We start from the raw sequence: 27,176 nt of genomic DNA on the forward strand, positions 1-27,176 counted from the left end.
TGCCTGTTCTCCGTAAGAGGAAAGAGGAGGCATGGTGACATTGATGGATCATCTAAGCTGAAGATGGTGTCACGTGCATATTAATGTGATAGCCGAGAAGACGGATTTATTTTGTTGCACTCATAGTGAACTCACAAATATAGCGATTTGGATTTTATCATATACACTATAGTTATATATATTATTAAAATTTAAATAACATGCTGCATTTCCTGTAATGACAATAATGTAGGATGGGAATAAATAAATAAATAAATATTATGCTTCTTATAAATGGGAACATTTGAAACTTAAGACAAATCAAGTTGCATTAATCTAGATTGGTTTAGATTTTAATACGCATTTTAAAGCAACATAAATAACCTACATATTGATTTTTTTTTATTCCTCTACCAGTTAGCCCTTGACTGCACAATCTTACCTGGTGGCAAGTGATGATGCAATCTAAGATGGTAGCGGGCTAGCCTGTTAGAGAGTAAGCGACATCGCACCGGAACACTAAATCACTTAGCAGCACGTCTTTGTCGCTTTGTCGGTAGGGTGGTAACTACCCACGGCCAAAGCCTCCCACCAAACCAGACCAGAGAAAATTCAGAAATTATGATTTCCCAATTTGCCCCGGGAATCGAACCCAGGACCTCCTACATAAATTCACAGCAATCACCGTTGCACCAAAAAAGTCGTAAAAACCATTATTTAGACTAATAGTGATTTTAAACTTTTTCCTTCTTCAGGGCTACACGCCACAAACAATATTCCAACTGGCCGAAGAGTTCTTCGTATCTATGAACATGTCAGCGATGCCTCCAGACTTCTGGGCTTTGAGTCTTGTAGAGCAGCCCGCTAGCAGACAGATCCACTGCCAGCCATCCGCCTGGGACTTCTGTAATGGCCACGACTATAGGTACGTTGTTTTTTTTTATTCCTCTACAGTTTAACCTTTGACTCGAGTCCTTTTGGTAAGTAACGATGCAGTCTGAGATTGTAACGGGTATGACTAAACTAACCTGTAAGGGGTATGACTTTTATATTTAACCTATGTCCATTTATATTTAACCAATCGGTTTCTGCGCGTATCGGTACGCTTAATCTGTGGACGGTTATGGCCCAAGAACAGACCAGTCACCAGACTAAAATAATGTTGGAAATTAGAAAATAGAAATTAGAATCTGGGATCGAACACTGGACCTCCACTTCTAAGACAGCGCTTGTCACTGCGCCGGGGAGACTGTTAAGTTATTGGCTCATCCTTCCGGAGACGAATATACCTATGCTATTATAACATGATACCGATGGTAACATTAGATTTGCCGAGTTTCTAGCAGCTTTAAAGAATCTGCCTTCCTAACTGGTGGTAGAGTCACTAAATATAATCAGACTTTACAATATGTAATTAACAGTGCTTATAAAGTTGGCCAACATGAAAAAACTGCATTTTGAATTTAAAATTGGCTCTTAAATATTAGCTTGATCTGTTTCTTTATCAGGCTCATGAAATTTATAATTACTTCAATCTTTAAACTCCACACTAAACAGATCTTCGACAGTGTACTTTATACACATATTTCCCTCCGGAACGATGGACAATTGCTATTCATTGTAAAGGTTACATCTCCCGAAACATGCGTAGAGAGAGTAAACATGACGACCTGTTTAAACTCCACACAGTTTAAAGATCAAAGTAATTATAAATTTCATGAGCCTGAAGAAATTATTAATTATTGTAGAAATTAATAAATTGAATTATTTGAAAAAAAAATTAAATACACCATACAGATTCTCCTGCTTTTCTCAGAGTGTGCTACACTCCGATAAATTTGTATAACATGTTATATTCATTGTATAACATGAAATTCCGCAAAGTATCTTTCTACATTTCTTAAGTATAATTATATCAAATATTTACTCATTCTAATTATACAAACAGGATCAAGATGTGCACACACCCAGACATGAAAGATTTAATCACGGCTCATCATGAAATGGCCCATATAGAATACTTCTTGGCGTACAAGAACCAGCCTAAGGTGTTCCGCGATGGTGCTAATCCAGGTCAGTTTTGCATTTAAATTAATAGTATTTCATCATCATCTTCATCATAACATCAACCCATTACCGGCCCAAAACAGACCACGGGTCTTCTACGATGAGAAGGGTTAAGGTCCACGCTGGCCCAGTGCGGATTGGTGGACTCCACACACCTTTTAGAACATTATGTAGAACTCTCAGGTATGCAGGTTACCTCACGATGTTTTACTTCACCGTTGAAGCAAGTGATATTTTAATTGATTAAAACGCACACAACTTAGAGATGCGAACTGGGATTCAAACTCAAAATTAAAAGTAGCATTTGTGCTATTCCAGAGTATAATCTATATTGGTGCTAAATTTCATCCAGAACTTTCCTACACCTTTAATTATATTTTTTGAAATTTGTTATTATAGCATATATGTATAGCTATACAGAGTCTAAAATTAAACGCCTTAAAACATGTTGCCTCTTTGGACAAAACCAGTGTTAAAATAGGCAACCTTTTTGAATTCGGTTTAGGCTTTGTGGCTGGATAGTTCCCAATTAACTAAAAACTAGCTGACCCGTGCAACTTCGTTGCACCAAATTTGTCATTACCCGAAAACACAAATAAAATTACATTTTCTAAAAATGAATCCTAGCTAGATCGATTTATTGCCCCCGAAACCCCCTGTATACTAAATTTCATGAAAATCGTTGGAACCGATTCCGAGATTCCAATTATATATATAGAAGAATTGCTCATTTGAAGATATAAGATATAGCAGAAAGGAAGCTGAAAATAGAAAGATAATAAACATTTATATGATTTAATTTAAACAGACATACATTGTACTTTATATTATACCCATGGCAGTTACAAGTTTAACGACACTAATATTTATTAAATAATAAATTAACTCCAATCACACCAACTGCTTTACGAAACTGTGACGACCAACTTCTAAAATCTAACCTTTGTAGGTTAAGAACCATTGCCTTTAGAGATATGGGGATTGTTTTTTGTTTAATAATGGAGTAGTTTTACTACTTCATCCGATTTTTATCCGTATGCTTTATTACATCAAAACATTATATCCGGGCGGCAAATGAAAGTATTATATTTCCAGTTTATTTAAGCGATTTGTCTATAACAGCATAAGCATCTGTGCCGACATTTAAAGCAATCTTCGCAGCCAGATTTTTGCATATCCTTGTATTGCACTTGTATTATAATTTTACGTATAAAATGAAAATTTTATTGAAAATATCAGAAATAAGTTAGAAATTTATTTAATGCTTGCCCGCGATTCCCTGCGCGTTTATATTTGCTTTTTGCAAATCCACCAGGAACCGTTCTTAGCTTTTCTTAAGCCTTCTTGAAATAAAAGAATTTAAAGTAAATTTCAAAATTTGTCTCACTAAGTAAGTATTAGGACAAATTTTGAAAACTCACTTAGCCTACGGTTCCCTAACTGTCGGTGTAACATTTTCCATTATTTAGGACAAATTCGTACTTAGATATACCTTGGGTCGGTGCTCACTTTTGTCAATAGCCTTAATTTAGTTTTGGCTCTTATTGTCAAGTCTTTTTAGTAGCAGGACGGTTATCAAGTTTCCTAAAACAGCCACCAAATTAAAATTAAGTCAGAGAATGTATTTCAAATTTAAGATCCCATATAAAATGGCGATTGAAGTAAGCATAGTAGTAGGATCTGTGAGTTGAGTACTGGCGTTGCAAAGGTCAGTATCACATGTGCAGTATGTGATGAAAACATCACCGTTACCAGTCTGTCTCTTGCAGATGTGTTCACCATGTTCTTCCTCAATATACCCGCATTGTCGGACGATTCGCACTTTACCGTAAACTGCAATAAAAAAAAATGTGTCGTTATAATAATAATAATAGAATATACTATAACAATACACTCATCGCCATCTAGCCTCTAGAAATGCGATTGCCGTAAACTTAATATTCAAGGTGCCGTCATTTTTCCTTTGATTCCCTATTACCCTATTTATGATTTGATAACCCTTTTTCACCCACGGCCTGGGGATTTTACACCAAAAATACAAAAATGAAACTGAGAAATTATATATATTTTTTTTAATAAAATAAACTAGAAAAATTTGACTTAACTTCAAAAAGAGAAGACATATTTGTAAATTAATGATTGCTTTAGATAGTTCATACATTAAGGCAGTTGGCTAAATAATGCTTATAGGCTATATATTATACTATATTGTTCCTTAAGTATAGAGCTATATTCTGATAATACATATTTCCGTATTACGATCCTTGCGTGATCGGACCCCGCGTTCTTTGTGCAGTAATTGTCAACCTTATGTAAAAATAAGCAGACAAACGTTCCACTTTATATTATATGTATAGTATGGTAAAATATTCTGGATATAAAATCGCGATATCTAAGGCCTATATATAATTAAGCCCAGAAAATTATTTAAATCTTTCTCAAACAAGTATTGGGAGAAATGTTCGGGCGGGCGGTTCAAAAAATACTTACTCTCCATCTTGATGACTCTACAAAAGGTAGGTTCAATCGGTTCTATATGCTCGGGAGGGTCTCTGAGTGAGCAGTTGACGACGCCAAGGCTGAAGGAGTCGAAGTTCTCCCCGCAGCGAGGGTCGAAGGCGCTGTTGCAGTCATAGCAGAAGATTGACGAGGCTGACAAAGACACAATAGAATTATAAGTGGACAACCTCCTAGACGCAGTGGTGGGCGAAATTATTATATCTGATTTTCCTCTGGTGTGGTCAGTGGCGTGCACAGGGTGTTTGACCACGGTATGCATAAAGAAGGAAGATGGCATAAAATTGAAAAAAAACCTTCCCCTTTATGAGTTATAGAAAATTTTAAGGGTAGGCAGTGCTTTTGTGCATGCATAAAGTGCATGCCACTGGGTGTGGTGGGAGGTTTCGGAGACTTACCACCCACCATCACTAGCCTAGAACAGTTCACAGCTGGACTAAATGGCTTGCTCATAATCACCACGCTGGGTACAGTTGGTGATTGCAGGAGATGATAACACCACAGAGGACTCCGTTACATTCAATTACAACGGGAGTGTTTTTCGATAATCACCAGTAGTTGTCGAATTGTGAACGCTGCTGTCTTTTCTCTATTATTTCCCCTTAGTCGCCTCGTACGACACCCGCGGGAAGAGTACAACTGTATTCTGATTTGCCGTAACTAACCACACGGAGAATATCGCCTTGCAATTGAGCGTGTTGGTATGGTACCTCGTAAATGATGAGGAAAAGATGTCCACCTATGGGTTAGTTACCGCTTTAGACTTCATCCTCAGTTACCTTCAGGTGATATTGCAGTCAGGGGCAACAAAAAACACGTAAAACACATAACTATCGTTCCAAGTTATTATCACTGACGTGTGATACACAAGAACCTTTAATGCATATCAATCCGCGCATTAGAATAGCGTGGTGGGTCAAAGCTCTAGAAGTCGCTCTCAATGTCAGAGAATGTTCTGCTCAGTTATAGATGGTGAATTTCTTAATTACTAGGTTTACTTGGAAGCAAGCCGGTCGGCTTTCATCTCACACAAGATATAATGTAGGAAAAGAGCATCTGCTGAGTTTCTTGCCGGTTTCGAATCCGCCTTCCGAACCGGTGGTAGAATCACTACAAACAGACATATATGTCATTTCCAAAGTGCTTATTACGCCTACTTGAAATTAATGAATTTCAACCTTTGAATTTAAGCATTAAATAATATTAAAAATATTAAGTAACAAAAAATGTATTACTTAATTAGGGTATATATATACCCTTAAATTAAATAAATATAAAATAAGAAGAAAACCAAAATTTTTTCAGACAAAAAATAAGTCAAGTTCTATAAAGCCGATGCATAAGTTTTTACCTGTTCTAATTTTGGTTGGAATTAGGAAATACCTACAGTCACATTAGAATGGAAACCTTACGTTCACTTTGTTCGTAGAGAATTGGATTAGTCGCTGAACTTGGCTCGAATTCGCCTGGGAAGGGCACACGTAATTTAATAGGGCAACTGTGGCAACCTTTTATTGTAAACTAGCTGATGCCCGCAACTTCGTCCGAACGGTGTAAGGTTTTTGATAATTCTTAGAAAGAATACCAAACACTCTTTTGTAGGATGCATGCTATACAAGTATTTTTATCAAGATCGTCGTAATATCGTAAACAAACAAACAGACAAACTACATAATGTATTATTCTGTCATCATCATCATATCAAAATTTCCGGCCACTACAGGATTTGTGGTAGAAAGGATTTCCTCCCACAATGAGAAGGGGTTATGGCTATATCCACCACGCTGGCCCAGTGCGGATTGGTGGACTCCACATTCGAGAACATTATGGAGAACTCTCAGGCATGCAGTTTTCCTCACGATGTTTTCCTTCACCGTCTAAGCAAGTGATATTATAATTATATAACTTGTAAAAGTTAGAGGTACGATTCTAACTTCCCACCCACCCCCCCCCCCCCCCGAACCCACTGGGTCTTCACCACTTCATAATTATTACTTATATTATTTATATATACCTAACGAGAGTTACCAAATACGCCTGTGTAGAAATAAATAAGTAAATGTTCATGGATTAAACTTAAAAACATTTTTTGTAATATAAGATCTATCTACCTATCTTCTATCTATCTATATATATAAAAGAGAAAGTGTGTGGGTATGTTTCGTATAGGCTCCGAAACGGCTGGACCGATTTCAATGGAATTCAGGGAATCTTCTGATTGACCTGGCAAGTAATCCTGTAAAGTTTGGTGACGTTCGGAGCACTCCTATTTTTGAACTGTCAAACTGTCAAATACAGCTTTTATTTACTATGATGATATACTATTGTTGGGTATACATGGATGTAGATAATGATCTTCAACCGCTCGAGTAGAGAATAGAAGAGAATGAATACTCTCTCCGTATATAATAAATGATTTAATATATTATGAGCCTTAAATTAAAAATTTAATGATGTAAGTTTATTGTTTCATTAAAATAAAGCAAAATCTAGCCCGGCGAAGCGGGCTGGGTACGCTAGTGTTTCATAAAAATTACAATATCTATTCACCCGATAGTATTCTGTATTTCATATTTTTTGCTTTTATACAAACATTTACCTTTCTAACCCCTTTAGAGTGGAATTAAAACAAACCTTTCTCATTATACTCGTACAGCTAGATTGTTTCAAAATTTTAAAATAACAACACTGAGCCGTTTGGCCTGCAGGTTGTCAGTCAGTAAAAACAAAGCCTCTTTATGAATAAATAGACAGAAGACAATATTAGTAAAATGGATTTAAAAATTTAATTATCAATAATGGATTATTGATAATTAAATTTTAGAACCCGCCAAATTATAATGTCATTCATATGTGTAGGTAAAGTAAGGTCAGAAAGTTTATATCATATATATTTTATTATTTTTATTTAGTAAGTTTATATGTTTGAACGCGCTAATCTCATGTACTGTTAATAAAATGGTACACAAATCTCATAACTGAACTAAATTGACAGGTCTAAAAGTAGTGCTGTCATTTTCACAATGGTAATACCTGACATGTTTTTCAATTCAGCTGGAACCTTCGATTCCCGTCACGTACCTCAAAATTATGTGCGTATAAATCTTACTCTGTTTAACGGTAAATATAATTAACGCGCGAAAATTTTTACAAAAAGAACCGACATTGTTAAACAACTAAAAAACAAAAAAATAAATATCTAGTACAATTACTACAACATTTTTAAGTAGACGCTGTAAAATTACTACAAAAAAAACTGCAAAATTACTACAAAATAAAAACTGTGAAATTACTACAAAATAAACTTTAAAATTACTACAAAAACACCATGCAGTCGAATAGAAAAAAAGGAAGAGGTCCTTTTTTTTAGTTGGTTGAAAACCTCAGACTTCAGATTCTTCACAATGTAGGTTTATTATATACAACATTATGAGAATGTAAAGTCTAGCAATCCGCACTTGGCGAGCGGACTTACAGCTTACAGCCTAAACCCATTTCATTCTGAGAGGACCCGAGTTGTGGGCCCCTTATGTGTTATGATGATGCTGTTGAACATAAAACAAGTACTTACCGAATTTAAAACACAAAGTCAAAGAAATGAGAAGCACAACTAAACTTGACATTGGTTTCATGTTATTCAAACTGGTGTCACTTGGCAGACTGCTCCTGTACTGAATTACCTTGATGTCTCGTATGCTGTAATTTAATTATAAGGTTTCATAGTACACAACCATGCTATACTATAGCCAACGCATCTTTTTTACATATTATAAAACAAAGCCCACGCCGCGTCTGTCTGTCTGTTTACACTAATAAACAGGGCGACTCATGCGGTAGGTTTTAGTGTATATTTTATTATGGTTTTCTATAAATTGGCTGATATATGTTGTACGATGTATGTACGATGTTTGTTAAATATGTCATATCGACTTGGAGCTTTACTGGCGTACGCCGCGAAAATGGTTGATGATACCAAACAATAATGTACTACATGTTCAAAGTATGTGTATGTCTAAATGTTATGGTTAAGTCACAATAACCGCGTTTTATTATAATTTGTCAACCAAAACTCGGGTACAATCGAAAGAAAGTGACATTCCTATCCAAATAAATAGTTTTATAATTAAGATTAAATATGCACCTGCCAATTTCTTTTTAAAATATTCAAATTGGACCTATCGTTTAGAAGTTACGGCGGGTATAGAAATGCTAAAAGAAAGAAAAATGCCGAGGGCCGCCCGGCCGTGTATATAGTTTGGAAATAAAAATGACCCGGTAGGTGGCGCTGCAATTAGGTTCTAGGATTTTCTAAGATATTAAAACTGGTAATAACCGATTTAGTGCAGACGAAAACAAATACCGCTGTTGCCCGCAACATAATTCGTTTCTTTTACGTTTTTTATTACCCCTTTTATTAAAATATACAAAAAAAACATGATATAAAAAAAAATTGACATTACATTACAAAATACATAAAGGATAATTAAACGAGTAATAAAGAATTTGACTTTGAAAAGCAAAAGCTTCAGTGTTAATGTGACAGTCCTCCTCGAAGGAGGTCAGAAATAAAACTTACAGAACCCTCATTCACCCATTATTGCATGATTTGCATTGTGTCCAAAACAGCGAAAACGACCTGCCCACGTCTTACTTACTTCACACCAGCGGAATATTGCTAGCTCAGAAACTTTTTTAATGTTTTTCCCATTTTATGATCAACGCTAAGAACGTTAGATTTAGAATAATGACAGTCAACTGCAAAATGGAATGAAGTGACGAACCGCCTGTAGAAAAAACACTACTAAACTAGAGTGGTTTTTGATGCTTCAATATAGGTCATCTACACGTTTTCTGTATGTTCTTAATTCTGTGGTTTACACCCACGACGCTGCTTCATTTCGGTATGACGGAACAAAATTATAGGTTTGATGGAACAGATATTACTTTAGTGTAAATTTAGGTCTAATGCTCAACTGCAGGTAAAATAAACTGCATACTAAAAATGTCTGCCATGGCAAAATATAATATGAGCAATGTCATACAAATATGTGCACTGCCATGGAAATATATGAGTATTGCTCTTGGAGTATAACAAGGCCTTAGGTCACCCTCTAATAGGCTTTCATAGGTGTATTACGTTATGTTAGATTATAATATTTATTGCTTCGGATTATGGAAATGATGTCAGGAATGCCTTTCGTTTTCCCCACAAGTTAGCCTTTGACTCCAATCTCAACTGCTCGGAAGTAATGATGCAGTCTAATATATATATATAGATGGGGGTCCCGGATTCGACCCCCGGTAGGTGCAATAAGATAACCTATAATTCCTAAATTTTATCTGGTCTGTGGTGCTAGTTACTTACTACCGTACCGAAAAATACGCGCTGCCAAGCGATTTTGTGATGCAGTACAATATCGCTTAGAAAGCGATTAGGGGTAGGTATAGGATAAACATAACTGCCATACCTCGAAGCACGTTAGCCTGTTACCATTTAAGACTGCATCATCACTTACAATCAGGTCAGATTGCAGTCAAGGGTTTAGTTGTAGTGGATATGAAAAAAAAAAAACATTATGAAGTAGGTGCGATGTCGCGTAGAAACCAATTGGGGTTATGACTACCATACTCTACTAGCATCATTACTTACCACCAGGTGAGATTGCAGTCAAGGGCTAACTTGTAGTGGAATAAAAATCAAAAAGTAACTAAGAATTCATACTTAGTATGTGCAAATAACGTGAAAACACGTATTCGAAATTCTCACATGAATTTAAAGTAGTGCTACAAAAATGTAGATACCCATACTTTAGGAAGTTTGAGAGTGCGCGAAACGATACGCATTGCAATGCGCAGGCGCAGATTTACATAATTTAATCCGATATTCTGAGTTCCCCGTGTTGCAACATTTAGAACAGGCTGCGTGTCAACAAACTGAGATATAACGTTTCATTACGCGCTCGTTCGACAGGTTACTGTGCTGACTTGTGATGACATCCGGTATTATATGTCTTCTACGTTTTATGAGGGATCTCTACACGAACTTATTAAATTCAGTTAATATTTAGAATAAATTAAATTTTGCATTTAAGAACAAAAAAAACAATCCTACTATCCCATTATCTTGAGCAATGTAGACGACAATAGGTGATTTATTCTTAAATATGTTAAGTATAGCAAGTTTAATATTAGTTTATTATTTTGTATTTTTATTTTTATTATTATTTTATATGGGTAATCTTGATAAGTTTAGTGTTTAATTATTTGTATGTATGTATTCAGTAATAATACGCCTCACCAATCGGTTTCTCATGATATTCCTAATCCTAAGGTTGCCTTGAAGAGATCGTTACTAAGCGATAAGGCCGTCTTTTGGTTTCTACTTTAAAGGCACAATCTCAATCTCAATCTCGTTGTGTACAATTTTTTCTTTTTGTGATGTACAAAGGAAGTGTATGAATAAATAAAAAAAAAATTGGTTGCCTGTAAAGTCGGTATACGGGCGAAAGTTGTCACGTAAGACAACGACTTTGAGTGGTAAAATAATTTTAATGTGAATATTCATTCGTATAGTAGGAAGAAGGATGAAATAATAGTAACAATTTAAAACATTTATTTATACAAAGAATCTCGCACTGAATTTCATATTAACAAAATTTTATTTTTACCTTTACACATACATACGTATTTATATACAAATATACATACAATAACTTGCAATACATTTGCGTACAATGAAACAGCGTTTACTACAAAGGGACGCGTGCCTTTTTATGTCTGTCTCTCTCGCTCTTAGGCGGGCTAACCATGCCCGAGTGGAAGGGACGCGTGCCTCTCACTCGCTCTCATTGTGAGCGCATAACGTGAGCGGAGCGTAACGCAGTTTCTTGAAGTGTCACCCGGCAAACCAATTTATAAGACGTTGTCACGTCAAAACACATTGGACAACAGCTTTTTCTCTACTCTATTGATATAATTTTAACTTCAATTACATGTTTATTAGGAACTTTTCGTTCCTTATAAACATGTATGATGATGATGATGATGATGATGATGTGTGTAGGAATATGTGCGTTTTAAGCGATTAATATATCACTTGCTTCAACGGTGAAGGAAAACATAGGTAGAAAGCCGGCGTGCGTGAGTATACTCCGTAATTTTCTCAAAGGCATGTGGAGTCCACCAAACCGCACTGTACCAGCGTGGTGGAACTTAACCCCTTCTTATTGTGGGAGGAGATCAGTGGCCTGTAGTGTGCCGGTAATGGGTTTAAATGAAGATGTTGAGGACATGTTTATTATGACTTAGTATTTAGTAAGTAGACGCACGCCCTTTATAGCAAGCCGTAAAAACCATTTAGCTAATAGGACATTTAAAAGTATTAAATCATTACCTAACAATTTTCGGCACAAACCGGGAATGAATTAATAAATATAATATGACAATACACACATCGGAATCTAGCCCCAAAGTAAGCGTACTTGTGTGTAAGTTGTGTAATGGGTAGGTACTTAGATAACTGATGAATATTTTTATGAATAATATACATACATAAATACTTATAATATACAAATAAACACCGAAACACTGAAAAACATTCATGTTCATCACACTATCATTTATAGTTGTGGGAATCGAATCCACAGCATTGTCTCAGAAAGCAGGGTCGCTGCCCACTGCTCCAACCGGTCGACAAAATTGGATCCTCGTGATCTGTGATAGATATAATTTGTGGTGCGTGTGATACTTTCATGTTGGTACATGTTAATGTTGCGGTATACAAATAAAGAGTAAAACAATAATAATTAAATAATAATATTTTTTAACCCGAAAAACGAGTTACCTTCCTATGAAATTTTAATAATTAACTCTGTTACCTTTCAATGACTTTACAGTTAAACAGGCGCAGCCGCGGGTACCTACAGTTAGTTTTCAATATTTTTTTATTTAATATTAAATGCACCGTTTTTTGTCGTGAAGATAGTAGTAGATTTACGGAAATTAATACTAGCTATTACGGTATAGCGTTATATAACGCACGCGCATCTCGCTGCGTCGTCGTTTTTGCGCACGCGGATGTAGCGATCTATGGATGTGACTCGCTCTCTTAGTCCACGCTGTCCCAGTGGCAAGCCTGTGGTCTTATGAGTGCAGGGCACAGGTTCGATCTCCAGCATGGGCATTTTGGGAATTTATAATTTCCAAATTTTCTCTGGTCTTGATTGGTCGGAGGCTCCAGCTATGACTAGGAACCAGCCTACAAACAAAGACACCCCTTTCCGGTACGATATGGATTATGAAACTGATTAGAGGTATTGAAATACTATTGCGCTCCAAAGCATATAGCTGTTATTATACCCTGACGGGTTAGCCCTCGGAGATTGCAGTCACGAGCTAACTTGTAGAGGAATGAAAAATTACTTAATACGATTGAAGCTATACATTTAAACTAATGGTGTGTGTGTTTGTCAAAAAAAAACGATTAATTAAAATTGGACTAGAGATAACTATTGTTCCTGAAATGGATATGGGAAAAGGAGTTTGGCAGTTAAAACAAAAAATATTATATATTTGTTTAGGACCTTATAAAGAATGAAACAAACTGTGACATGTGACAGTCTAAAAGTACTTAAAGAGTTTTAACAATATCCAGTGAATTGCACTGCTAAAATACGTGTTGGCGGGCTGTTATTGCATTTTTCTTCAAAAACTGTGATAGCTTACTGTGTTAATTATCTGACGTGTAAATATTACACGTAATGCGACGCCATATAAGATAAATAAATTATGATTTGATAGCCGATGTTATATGAAGGAAATATTATCACATTGGTGGTTAATTGCAAGTTACATGTAAATTGCTTCCACATTTACTTTTATTAAAAAATAAACCCTTGACGTGCAACTGTCTAGATAAAACAAAGAGAAACACTTTCGTATATATATTATTATAAGCTTATGTCCGCGTTCTTTGTCCGTGTTTTTATGGACTTTTACGATTCCTGTGGAAACCGTTTGTTTTCCTGAAATAAAAAGTAGCCTATGTAATTGTCCGGCCTTTCATCTAACCATTTGCCACAAATCAAGTTGATTGGCCGCTTGGTTAGGGCTTGAAGGAGGGACAAACATACACACTTTCCTTATTTTAGTGCCACATCCAGTAACGATGTGATAATCTACATCGCTGTCGAATAAAAGTTTTTTTACTGCACGTCCTCACTTTGAAGAACGGGGTCAAGTTTATTTGCGACCACTTTGTTTGGGTTTACTAGAAATTGCGATTGGAGCGCTCGTTACAAACAAACACACTTTGTTTTAGTTCTCACTATCATTTGTGGCACGCTTTATGTCGTTTTCACTCTCGTTTGTGGCACACTTTATGACGTCAGTTTATTTCTTTAGTTAGAGTACTAAAGAAATAAACTGACGTCATAAATCGTCGTGTTTACTTTGTAGGTGGAACACATTATTGCCATAACAACAAAATTTCTTTATATTACCTAGTTGTAGTATTGTTGATGGTCCTTGGTTCGATTCCTGGTAGGGAACTGGGTTTTTTGGCTTTGAACATAAAAAATTGGTGGCAGCCCAGTTTGGCGAGAAATTAAATAAAAGGACACTCGTACATTAAAATGAATCAATAAATAAAAAAAAAAAATGTGTGCGTGTACTAGCGTACACTCGTAAGAAGTGAAACTTCTTTATGACCTTTATTTTTCGAAAAATGATCTTCTATATGCAACTTTAGAGAAATTTGTTAAATAACGTTAAAATAGATTAAATTTAGCAAAAGGCTTTTATTTTCATAGACATGAATACAAATAATACAATTTTTTCATTTTACCTTATTACTACGAAAATTATTACATCATTTCATTGATTATTATTATCATTGTTATCGTTATTATATATTTTTGTTAATAACGGCTTATGGTAACTATTATCTACTCCTTGTGTAGATCTGATGAATGTGGTTGGAGATAGAAGACAGAACTCCTGAGCGGACAGCAGCAAACACCTCATTTAAGGCTTAGCGATACTTTAAATTTTTTTAGAACTAAAACTTAATTGAATGCCTCATCAAAAATCAAAATCAAACGCAGACGAAGTCAAGGGCAACAGCTAGTATGTAACATATTGTTTACATTCCACAAAATTTAGTAACCGAGTAAAAACTCCATCAATTGTCTGCACTTAAAATCATCGGTGTTTTATCATTATTGTTACCGAGTAAAGAGGCACCTCCACTTGTGTATGACTACAATGAATGGTGAAGAATATTAATAATATCGTCCAACTTCTGATTAGGAGATACAGATAGTGCAACGATCAAAATTTTCATCAAATTTTCCACTTGCCATTGAGCCATACATAAATCACCAAATGCTGAAGCTTGACCCATGAAAGTCAGGAGAAAGAACAGAAAAATCAATTGTGGAAGTTACAATGTTGATAAAATCATTAGAATTATGATATATTCCTACACCTCCTGCTTTCGTATTCAGCCGTTTAAATTTTGCGATGCATTTGAAGTTAGTGATGTTAACTTCACTGTCATTGTACAGTCATGTTTCAGATTTTAGACTTTGACAATTGAAAGTGAAAAGAAAAATATGGCGCGTAACGAAAAAATGTCAAGCGTAACCGAATAATGTTACACTAAATTTTTTTCCAACCCCGATAAAGAAGTTTCTCTTCAAAAAAAAGAGTAGCCTGAAAGGGACGTGGGTATTGTGGTCCCAGTGAAAAATACGATACCGGCAATTAAAAAATCGATCAAGTCATAATGCAGTCTTATACGGTAAATGATTACTTAATACGGCCATACTTTCTGTTACAATTGTATGCATTTATTTTTCTATGAACTAATTAACGTAATCTTCATAAAACTAATGTTACTGATATTAAAAATGATTAGGTTTTTATAGACGTTTGTTACTCAATTGATGCGTACTACAAATTTACCAACACTTTTTCTGTTGAAGACGAAAAAAAATCCGTACGCCTCGCGGCTATTAGAACACTAGCAAATTCAAAATCAAATATTCTTTATTCATGTAAACCTATCATCACAGGCGCTTAGGAAGCTTTCATACTTATATATGTTTGCATAATTGTGTAATTGTGATGACTTAAACCTAAAGCTACGAGGGTTCCAAACGCGCCCTGGTCTAAGAAGAGCCCATAACAAACTTAGCTGGTTTTTTTTTGTTATCACCATCTCACAGTCAATTTATATTTAGCTATGAAGTTAGAGCAATTCACATCCAAGCTTTTCATCTTTTAGGTAATCCTTTATATTATAATAGGATTTTTCTATAAGCTTACGTTTCCTAAACCTAACATGTACTGGAATATAAAAATTACTTGAACTTCTACCAATTGCAATGCCGAGATTAATTAAATTTAACCTCAAATTTTCCATTCGAAGAGCATCAAATAGTATCTCGAATTGATTTGAGCTTTGTTTTTGTTAACCATTAACAAAAATCGATAGATAACATTACAAAGATCATTCTAGGAGGTGCCAATAAAGAGAAAGTGCACGCGGAAGACAACCTACTCCCGATTGATAAACTCCGGCGCTTGGAGTGAACTAAACAAGCCGGAAACATTGCCCGCGCTTATGCGACTCAATGGAAGAATCTAGTATCACTTGCATTCAGATACTTACTAGCTATAATACTCGTTAATTAGAGCTGCATTACATTGTAAACAAACCATTTAAGATCATGACGTGTCTGGATTCGGTTTACGCTTTTTCCAAATTTTTATTAGAAGAAGTTCATTATAAATTAAATTTGGGGGGAAATCCTAAGTAACAAACACCTATTATTGATGCGAAAGTGGGTTTGTTTGTCCTGTCCTTAAACCTTAATTAAGTAATTGGTATTTTGCATAGTGTTACTTGAAAGAGTAGTGCTAATTTTCTTAAAGGCTGCCATGCAATTTGTAAAAAAAAACGTTGACCGCGTTTAGGTCAAAGAACGCGGACCACATCATGCTGATATCGGTATATACAACGTGTAACGGAATATCAAAATAATGTTGAAGGGTGCATAAGTATCTTTCATAAACAATCATCCTGTAAAATATTATATCAAAAGAAGCATATTTATTTTTCCATATAAAGTAATTCAATATATTCTAAGGGTTTGCTTATGACAACCCTTTTAAAGATAAAAGACAGACCAGTGCGCCGTACCAATGCTACCTAATGAAGTCGCGGCAGGAGTCACTTGGATTTACTTTTGTAGAGGTGTATGTTATTTATTTCAGTAAAAACTATGGCAATGGTTTATTAAAAAACTATAAGCGTTTTGGTTTCCTAAATAAGTCTCAGAGATAGTAAATAATGTAAAGCCTCTGAAGTGTTATTTGGATTTTCATCTACACGTTGTATAATTAAAAAAAATTATAACAAACAATGGCATGTTTTTTGTATCCCATTATTTTAATAAATAAGAAAATCTGACTTAAAATTTTTAGGTAGGTGGCCAGCAACCCTGCTTTCTGAGTCCGTGGTTTCGATTCCCACAACTGGAAAATGTTTGTGCGATGAACATGAATGTTTTATATTATAAGTATTTACGTATATTATTCATACAAATATTCAAAAGTAAAGCTACACTTACTTTGGGGCTAGATAGCGTTGTGTGTGTTGTCGTAGTATATTTATTTATTTAATTGTTAATGCTCTTTCAATCTCAGTTCCTCATTACTATGAACCCCTTACGGTCCTCTCTGGAAGAGCAGTATTTGGGTCGTAGTCCATACTGGCCAAGTACGAATTAATAGACTTCACACGCCTTTTGAGGACTTTATGGAAAGACTCTGCATAACGTTTTATTAACGATGTTTTCCTTCTCAGTTAAAGCAAGTGATACTTTCATTGCTTAAATTAAAATATCCCTTAGCAGTACCATTGTTAAGAACTTTTGTGGCCTTGGACGGCTTTGCACTTGAATATTTCGAAATGAACTGAGGGTGTTGCAATATGGAGAAAGGCGTAGCGTAAAATAGTAATTTTTTTTTTTTTTATTTATTTTTTTATTACACCAACTACAAAAATTATTAATCTTCGCATCCTGAAACTAACATGAGTTTATTTGGACGCTGCACATTCCTCTAAAATCTCATAAGTTTATAAGTTTATCATATATTAACCATTAAATAGCAATACAGTATACAGCAGGTAGTACACTAATAAATCCAGTGTAGGTAATTCTGTACTGCGAGCCATCGCGTCGCTCAGTAGATCGATATTACGTCAGTGAAATTGAAACAAAATTGTAAATAAGTATTAGGTACATAAGTTATATTGCATCTGATTTTTCGTATTGTCGCAGATTTAAGGACTACATCTTGGTGATTTGTAAAAGAAAATCCGGCTAATAAAGCAAAAAAAATCATGTGTGTTTTGACTATCGTTCATTGAGTTTTAAAATCTAGTCTTCTTTCACAGGTTTCCACGAAGCAATTGGCGAGACCATCGCTCTATCAGTTTCCTCTCCTCGCCATCTACAGACCCTGGGCTTGATCCAAAAATCAGTTGATGATACAGCGCATGACATTAATTACCTTTACACCCAGGCCATGGACAAGGTGGCCTTCCTGCCTTTTGCGCTGGTGATGGACCGGTGGCGCTGGGACGTCTTCACTGGTGACGTCAGAAAGGAGCAGTATAATTGCCATTGGTGGAGGCTGAGGTTTGTATGAAACAAACTTTAACACCATATTTCTACAATCCAGAATGTATGATTTAATACCATACTTTTAAATTTCTTTAAAGTAATAGGACAGGCCAATAGCCCCCGTGATGTTAAGTGGAAAACACTAGCCTATTAACAGAGTAACACTACACAGGGCATACAAGGAGTCTAGCTACCCGTCACTATATGACCTCCCTACTGTGAGGGGGGGTCAAGCTGTCCTGATCCCCTCCTCCTTAGCGTAGTAGACCTGGCAATCGGTTGTCATATGACGTCTGCTAAAGCCAACGAGAGGGTCATGCCCGACAAAAACAACGACAAAAAAAAGGCCATGCAAGGAGTACGTCCTGCAACATGTCGCCCTGTGTCCATCAAATTGAGGCGTATGTGTTAAGCCTAATCTTCCTGTAATTACACCGGCAACCACGCCCATAACACCGGAACACAGCATTGTAACATTGTAACATTGTAACATTGTAACATTGTAACATTGTAACATTGCTGCTTAGTGGCAGAACTAAGCATAGAGTACACAATAATAATATTGCTTAAATCTAGTATTGAATAAAGGAAATCGGCTTTGTTAAACGAATACAACTCGTGGAGGAGATAAGAAGAAAGGTTCTAAATTAGAAAATATATTTTGGATAATAGGTACTTTTGGGATGAAGAAAATCGCTCAAACACAAAACAATAGTTTCAGATAATTGGGACTGGGCATAAGTGTACAACTGTACAACATTTTAGTTACTTTCGATCACTGACGTAATATCGATCTACTTTTCAAAGGGCCATAATACAATGAGACACTCAAGAGACTTTTGACACTCATTGAATTTAGAACATACATAATCCAGCCATTATTGTATGCAATGTATTGTGTCCAAAAACAGTGAAAATGCTCCACGCCATTTTCACTTTACAGCCGCGGAATGTTGCTTGCTCAAAAACTTTCTCAGGTTATAGAATCATTTATTTCTCTTAAAGAACAATTTTACATATTCACTTACAGAGAAATCATATTGATCTAAAATTACTTGATTAGCAATCATATAAACTTATTTTTAGGTATACATATAAATTATTAAAAATCTACCCTCAGAAACTTCGATATCCGTATGTTGCGAATTGCGAAGTCGTTGCCATAGTGTAGTTGAACTTTTTGCCATTTTATACGTTTAGAATATTAGTGGTCAAATAATTAGTGTCAACTGCTAAATGTTAAGTTTTGTGTTTATTAAGTTTATAGACCTATTATTTAATCATGTTTTGATATTTAGTTCTAAGAAATAAGTGATGTGTTTTAACAGTGCACTTTATAAGTACGTTACAATACATTACAGTATTAAAAATATGAATCCTGTACACGCCACTAGTCCGCGGTAGAATATCCTAAATACAGTTATAACTAGTTAGGAGTCAGATACTCACCCACACCAGGGCCAAATTATGACTTTTACCTAAATATATTCAAATATTTGTGGGTCATAGTAAACCTTGTTTTGATACATATATATAAATAAATAAAGGAATGAATGTTATGGGGTATGTATGTTTGTTATTGCGTTACAACTTTATAAAACACAAAACCGCATCTAGCGCTGCCTGATGCGGTTACTGCAGCCAGCGAGTAAGACACAGCCGATTATATGCATTAGATAATGATAATTACTAATAACGTAGTTATAACGTAACTCGGTTACATACACACACGCTCTGTTGCACATAAATAATGCGTGGACTGGGTCACGAGTGATCAGTTGCTACATCTTTCGAGAAGATTCTAGACGCTTGCGAAAATATAGATGAAGTACTTGCATATGGCAAAAGTGGAGTAAAAAGAAACGGTCGTGTATTGACGTGAATACGTTTTTCTATGAAACGTCATCAAACCATTACCGGTCTTCTACAGGGCACGGATATCCTCTCAGAACGAGAAGGGTTTAGGCAGTAGACCACCACGCAGGCTTATAATTGCGGTTTAGTAGACTTCACACACCTTTGAGACTATTATGAAGAACTCTCAGGTATACAGGTTTCCTCACGCTGTTATTCTTACGATGTGTACGTATACGTATTGTATACAACGAGTAAATGAAAACCGAAATAATACTTCACAGGCTTTAGAGGTACTTTATGTACTGTCTTTGAGACTCATCTGTGAAACTGAAAACTTAATTTTGGTATATTATCAAAATTAAGCTTAATTTGCTATACTCCGCGAAAAGCAGGAGAATCTGTGTGGTGTAATTTATAATTTCTTCAATCCTTATACTCCACACCAAACAGATCCTCGGCAATACATAGCAAAGTATAGCTAATTAAGCTTAATTTTGATAATATATCATGGATTTCCGCAAAGTAACGCCTGCTTCTATACAATACTTAATTTTGGAGTAAACAACTGCCATAGGTTAAATTGTAATAAATCAGACTCAGCCGAAAATCACATGCAAAATTAAAATCATGTGACCCCTGCCACTTTATTAGGTACGCGTTGCTTAGCGTAGGTATTATGCGCGTGTCGGTCTTGTAACTTACATAAGTAAACCCCATTGAAGTTACAAGACCGTAATACCGTACGAACGACCGTAAGAAAAAATAAATATGTTTCTTTTGATTTAATATCTTTACAGGGTGATTCCTTTTGCATATTCATTTAATATACTATTGCATCCTTCAAATTTATTTTGTAATTCTGGTACACGTTGTATTCGCAATCGACTGATGGCTGGTGCCTGACGGCTCAAACAATCCAACAAAGTTTTAGCTTCTCGGATTCAAAATTTATACTAAACAGACGTTATGTGAAGCAGTGGAACGACCTCAAAATGGCGGGACGCAGTGAAACCACCTCAAAATAGCGGCGGTCTTCCGCGCCGCTAAGCGCGATACATCACATACCTCACTCATCGTAACTAATTCGCTGGTGCTTTACCTATCAAGTGTTGTGTAGCAAATCTTTTCCCCTTGATTTTTTAATAGTAAGTTTCTGAATTGGATCTCAATAAGTAAATTTCCATCGCATCCGGGGTTGACGCGTGTTAAACCGCGGGGCACAGCTATCGTAAAACATATAATTCAGTTAGGGCTTTGAAAAGCGAAAGTCAGGTCTCCAATGGAACTATTTAATTTGTATCTTACAATAGAATGCATATTAAATGGGAGGATTGATGTTTACTAAAGCGATGCCTTTCAATCTTACTTTTACTTTAGTATTATAAGGAATACATTTCGTGAAAATAAAAATGGTGCTATCATCATAATTAACCACTTATTAGGGTTTAGTTCACTCGACTCCACTACTTACACGTAGACTTCACACGTTTGACTCCACCACATTGGTAGACTTCACACGTTTGACTCCACCACATTAGTAGACTTCACACGTTTGACTCCACACATTGGTAGACTTCACACGTTTGACTCCACCACATTGGTAGACTTCACACGTTTGACTCCACCACATTGGTAGACTTCACCGGTTTGACTCCACCACATTGGTAGACTTCACACGTTTGACTCCACCACATTGGTAGACTTCACACGTTTGACTCCACCACATTGGTAGACTTCACACGTTTGACTCCACCACATTGGTAGACTTCATTCGTTAAGAACATTATGGGGAACTCTCAGGCATGCAAGTTTCCTTACGATGTTTTCCTTAACTGTTAAGGGAAGTGTGCACGTTACTCCGAAAATTCCAGTTGCGTTCCAGGAATCGAACTCGATCCCCTCGAGCGAGGCCTAAGCCCTAGCCACTGAGCTGTCACCACTTTGTGGTTCTATGAAATGGTAAAAATAAAGCAACGTATTTACCACAAAGATAACTTAATAGTGACGTATGTACAAATGAAGAAAAAACGATTGTGGGAAAGAAAATTTAATCAATTTTACCGTCTCTCTAAACGCAGGACTAAATATCATTAGATGATATTATTGGCAGCAGTTTTATGATGAACAAAATTTAATATATCAGGACATATTTTAATATTTAAGCATTTCATTTCGTTATTACTTGGGAACCAAATTGCAATTGTCATTTACGTGACATTTTAAAATTATAATCATTATTAGTTTAAAATATTTATAATGATTTTTGCACGAAAATCTTGGCAGGATATGTGGATCATATTAACAACTATGTGTATGTACCATGTTCAAGCAAAAAGTATAATAAATAGATAAAAATATGTCACGCGTTAAATGCCTTTTCCAATATCTGGGCACGTATCACATACAACTTGGTTACAATGAATTAGCAAGTTTCGGGCTAGCGATTCATTGGGAGTTTCCATTATGTAATACAAAAATGAGCATTACTATTAAAGTTCAACTACACAAATATGCTGGCTCATTCGAAGAAATATAATATTTATACAGTTTGGATGTATCTCCTCGAAATATTTGTCATATACTAAATTAGTATATGACAAATATTACGCGTATATTTGGCCAATAAATTTCATTAATATAGTTCAACGGGTAAATACGGGTAAATAAAGGTAATAATATTTTGGGATTTGTCGATATTTTAACCCAGTTGCATGGACCGTGGTAACGACAAGACTGCGTAGGTACGAGATGTCAAGTTGTATGTCATGGGCAGAATCTGACTATCCGCTTTCGTGTTCTTTTTGAAGCACAAAAACTTCAATCGTGAGGACGGTTTTAATAAATATTAAAAAGTGTTTTGAACAAAAAAATTATTTTGTTTATTTGTGTAGTTGAATATTAAGCTCACTATAATATCAGTATATGGGTCTTTAAGGGTATTGAATAGTGAGATACACCAATGTAATGATATAACATTACGAAAATTATGTAATGCTTATAAAACTTCCGAGATCTTATAATAATACGAATATTAAATCGACTCGTTATTATATAAAATGGAATAATTTATTTAAGTACCTACTGTAGTAATACACACACACACACACACACACACAGACGCATCAAACTTAACTCTCCGTTGTTTTTACGTCGGGGATTTAAAAGTGGTAAAGAATAAATCCTTCTAGCCAATACGATCATTAGCCTCATCAGAGAGTATTCATATTTCATTAAAATATTTGTGTCATCATGTTAATCAGTTCTTGGGTCAAACAGAAAAATGCTAGGCATACTTACCGAACCATTATACTGCAATATTATCAGTACCCTACAGAATTTCAGAAATTGGTACTGTCCACCCTCGACTAAGAGAGCACGTTCAGAAAGCCCTGGTTATCGGTATATGATTGTAATCGCTAAAGCCTAAGAGCGTCTAAGGACAGATAATTAAACCAGTAACAGACGTTAGTATGTTGAGGTGAGGATATATACTTTAAACTTAGAAAAAAGCATGAATAATTGTCTAAAAATATCCCGAAAATGAAGAACATCAATAGTCTATAACAAGAATGAAGACTCTTTCAACGCGGAGCTTTGCCTGTAATCAATTGCATCATAAGAGACACGAGGCTCATACCTTGGCTCCCAGCATCACTCCCTGAAGCACTTGGCGACCTGGGCGGCCTGCTAAGCTCCTGGAGTGAGCTCGGCTGGCTGGAGTGACCCAGCGGGTAGCCGTACCAGAGGCGCAACGTACAACGGAAGGTTCCGGCCGACCAATTACGGAGACAAGCCCAGGGAAAGAAGTAGAAGAGACATGAGGGTTTGCCCATAATCACCACACCTGACAGACGGGTTGGTGATCGCATGGTAGAAGTAGTAGCATAGACAACGCTGCGGTCCGTTCTCTGTTATGTTCCCTTAGTAACCTCGTACGACAATCGCGGGAAAGGGTGGTGACAACACTATTCCGATCAGCCGTTACCACACGGCGTAAGATGAAAAAAAAGTTAATATGATAGTACATAAAAATGGATGAAATATGCAATAACTAATCGCCAGTTAGCATTTGCACCAGTTCCTAATTCATTGCATCGGGCATCGCATTGCGGTCGAAATCCGGCCTTGACACTTGAAAATTCAGTTTGAAAGCTTTGGGGTTTGCCTTTTATCAAACGCGATGGCGATTTTCTGTAAGGTTTGGGTTTTAAGCACTCTGACCACCAAAACCCACCCCTGTAAGGATTAACTTCTGAGAGTTTCGAATCGGCTATTTCCATATAAACACCGAATTTTACAGTGCGAGTTGTACAGTCATTGCAAGTTAACTTATCGTTTATAGTTTTGAGTTCTGGGCACTGCTATTTTAAATCAATGAGTTTTAATTGTAAATTTAGTTGAGAAACTATTTGTTGAATTGGTTTGATTTAAGATGCTACTAGACAGCTAATTTAGCTTCCCAATAACTAAGTTATCCAAATAACTAGTCTAAATACTTTAAAGGCACTCTTGCAAGAGTGTAGACAAGACTGTTCCTACCAACTGCTATAAGTTAGTTTCTTCCATGAATTCCAAAATAAGATTATTAGGAAAAAAATATTCAGTAATTGTACTTTTCTAAAATCATATATCATCAATCAACTATTTATTAAACTATTGATTTGTATACCACAACATTAACATATATAAAAAATAAATAAAAACAGAAACATATCGAAAGAAGTAGAATTCAAAATGCGGCCTTATCGCTTAATAGCGATCTCTGCCAGGCAACCTTTGAATAAGGAGAAAAACTATCATTATTAGGCTATCTTAAAAAGGCGGAAAACTAATAATTATAGTGAAAGGTGAATTATTCACAAAACGCGTTCAGTTCATGACTTAAATCCGCGATATTTATCTTAAGTACACTTGCAGCATCCATAATAACTTTGTAACACATGTTCAAATAAATTATGTAACTGATTTGTGCTATTGACTAATTTTTTAACCCGATTTGCCTACTCTCCGAAGTAATGTTGAAAACATTACACATGCATTCACAACAACATTGCATGGCCAATTAAAGCCCCACTACTGGGCTAAAGACTCTCTTTTATTTTTTATTCCACTCCGAGTTAGCCCTTGATTGAAATCTTGGTGGTAAGTGATAATGCGGTCTAAGATGGTAGCGGGCAAACCAAATGGGGTATGGAACCTAATCGGTTTCTACGCGGTATCGTACAGGAACGCTTTATCACTTGGCGGCAAGTCTTAATTGATAGGGTGATCACTAGCTTCGGCCGCAGCCAGAACAGAGAGATATATCTGTTTTAAATGTCCCTATTAGTTGCCACCAATAAAAAAATAAAAAAATATAAACATCCCCACTAACTTGTGGGATACAAGAATTGGTAGGACAGTATTTGTGATAAAACCTTTAGTTGGAATAGCTTTTCCGAAGTCCTTCATGAAATAGTTAACACAAAAATTACGTAGTAACAACCATGAAATGCTTGATGATGCTTACAAAAGTCTACTTGCAAATGTGATGTCAAGTATAAAAGAAAGAACTTAAGAAATTTCAGTTAGAGAATCCCAAACGAGTGGTGGTATATCTTTTGGTGACAAAGCTCGTCTTGGAATTTCTGCCGCTCAAATTGCACATAGGGTTTATTAAGTACGCCTAAGGTTAATGGAATTGGTTTCTTGCTTACCCTGCGAAGTTTTACTGTTTATAGGCGATAATTTTCTACTTACAATCTGGGGCCATAAGCTTCCGGTCCATCATTTATTTCGAAAAAATCCCGGCACTGTTTTTTTAAACTCGATCATACGAAAGAAAGAAATGAAGAAAGAAATTTCATATTTTATATTTGTCCACATAATTGCTTACAATTGTATACAAAAATATATCTAACAATAAAATAATCAGAACGCATGTGGACAAATAGGGTTCCGCCTCAGCACGAAGCTGCAGCGAGCTGCGGCGCTGGTTTTCAGGGAACGGAACGTAAATCCACCACGGGCTAAACCTGAAGGCTTAAATTATTTATTTAGAATACTTTATTGCACACACTTAAGAAAAAATACAAGAAACACACAAGAAAAGAAAAAAATAACTAAAATTAAAAATAATAATAAATATAAAAATAAAGTTAAATACAGTTGTGTGCAAAGACGGTCTTATTGCAAAAGCAATCTCTTACAAACAACCCTTGGTGAAAGTAATAATAGAAAACATGCAAACAATAAAACATACACAGGCGAGAAAAAAATATATATATATATACTATATCCTATAACATTCACATATAAAATTGAATAAAATTAATAAATAAATATATATAATAAAATAAACATATACATATATATATAATAAAATTATATAACTTTTTTATTGTCTACAGAGAGCAGTATGGAGGAATCAAACCACCAGTACTTCGTTCCGAGCTGGACTTTGACCCTGGCTCCAAGTACCACATTCCAGCCAACATCCCGTATATAAGGTGAGTTATACGCATAGATTTATAAGCTTACATTGATACCTATTATTTTCATGTTCAGCTCATTAGAAGATTCCAATTTCAAATTCCAGCTGGATTGCCATATAAGGCAGTTAAGAAAAGAAAGAAAGAAACACTTTTATTTGCGTATACGCACACTAAAACTGAAATACAACGTATAGTCTACCCAACAATTATAGGTACGTTGTGATCCCAAAATGGTCTTCACTCGGCATTTTTGTTGTGTCTGTTGAGACCCAGCGTTGATCTTACGTGAAGCCAGACGTGACGTTGGGACGGTAGGCACTAACAGAGCAACACTTAGTAACTATGGATATGCTATAAAATAATCTTATTTAAAAGTGTTATATATAATTTAAAAAAAAGAAAGAAATGGGTAATAAATAATAATAAAAATAAAATAAAAGAAGAATATATTATACTAAGCACACTCTTTATACTACTAGATGTTGCCCGCGAACTTTGCTTGCGTTTATTACGGTCGTTTATAAATAACGTGGGAACTAATTATTTTTCTGGGCCAAATAGCGAAGCGTAAAGGAAGGACATACAAATA

At 35.6% G+C, this 27,176-nt stretch overlaps 2 protein-coding genes across 2 annotated transcripts in view; one reads left to right on the plus strand and one right to left on the minus strand.

Annotated features, from left to right (window-relative positions):
• The window catches only part of LOC120626503 (angiotensin-converting enzyme-like), a 138,964-nt gene extending 112,358 nt beyond the window's left edge, over window positions 1-26,606 (plus strand). Inside the window, exons 32-35 of the mRNA XM_039894030.1 lie at window positions 735-904; window positions 1,928-2,052; window positions 18,029-18,272; window positions 26,504-26,606. Of these exons, the coding sequence (XP_039749964.1) occupies window positions 735-904; window positions 1,928-2,052; window positions 18,029-18,272; window positions 26,504-26,606 (642 nt within the window). The remainder of the gene's footprint in view (window positions 1-734; window positions 905-1,927; window positions 2,053-18,028; window positions 18,273-26,503) is intronic.
• Window positions 2,828-8,231, minus strand: LOC120626241. The gene is made up of 3 exons (XM_039893655.1): window positions 8,135-8,231; window positions 4,537-4,698; window positions 2,828-3,879 (listed from the first exon to the last, which is right to left on the minus strand). The coding sequence occupies exons 1-3, from the start codon at window positions 8,193-8,195 to the stop codon at window positions 3,659-3,661; spliced, it is 444 nt and encodes a 147-aa protein (XP_039749589.1). The 5' UTR covers window positions 8,196-8,231; the 3' UTR covers window positions 2,828-3,658.
• Window positions 26,607-27,176: the final 570 nt, after the last annotated feature.

This window comes from Pararge aegeria, chromosome 9, assembly GCF_905163445.1.
Source record: "Pararge aegeria chromosome 9, ilParAegt1.1, whole genome shotgun sequence".
Lineage (NCBI taxonomy): Eukaryota > Metazoa > Arthropoda > Insecta > Lepidoptera > Nymphalidae > Pararge > Pararge aegeria.

Coding starts and splice junctions, on each gene's coding strand:
- LOC120626241 (XM_039893655.1), bottom strand. CDS start 8,195: ATGAAACCAATGTCAAGTTTAGTTGTGCTTCTCATTTCTTTGACTTTG. Junction 4,699..8,134: donor GACTTTGTGTTTTAAATTCG/GTAAGTACTTGT, acceptor TGTCTTTGTCAG/CCTCGTCAATCTTCTGCTAT. Junction 3,880..4,536: donor TAGAGTCATCAAGATGGAGA/GTAAGTATTTTT, acceptor TTTTTATTGCAG/TTTACGGTAAAGTGCGAATC.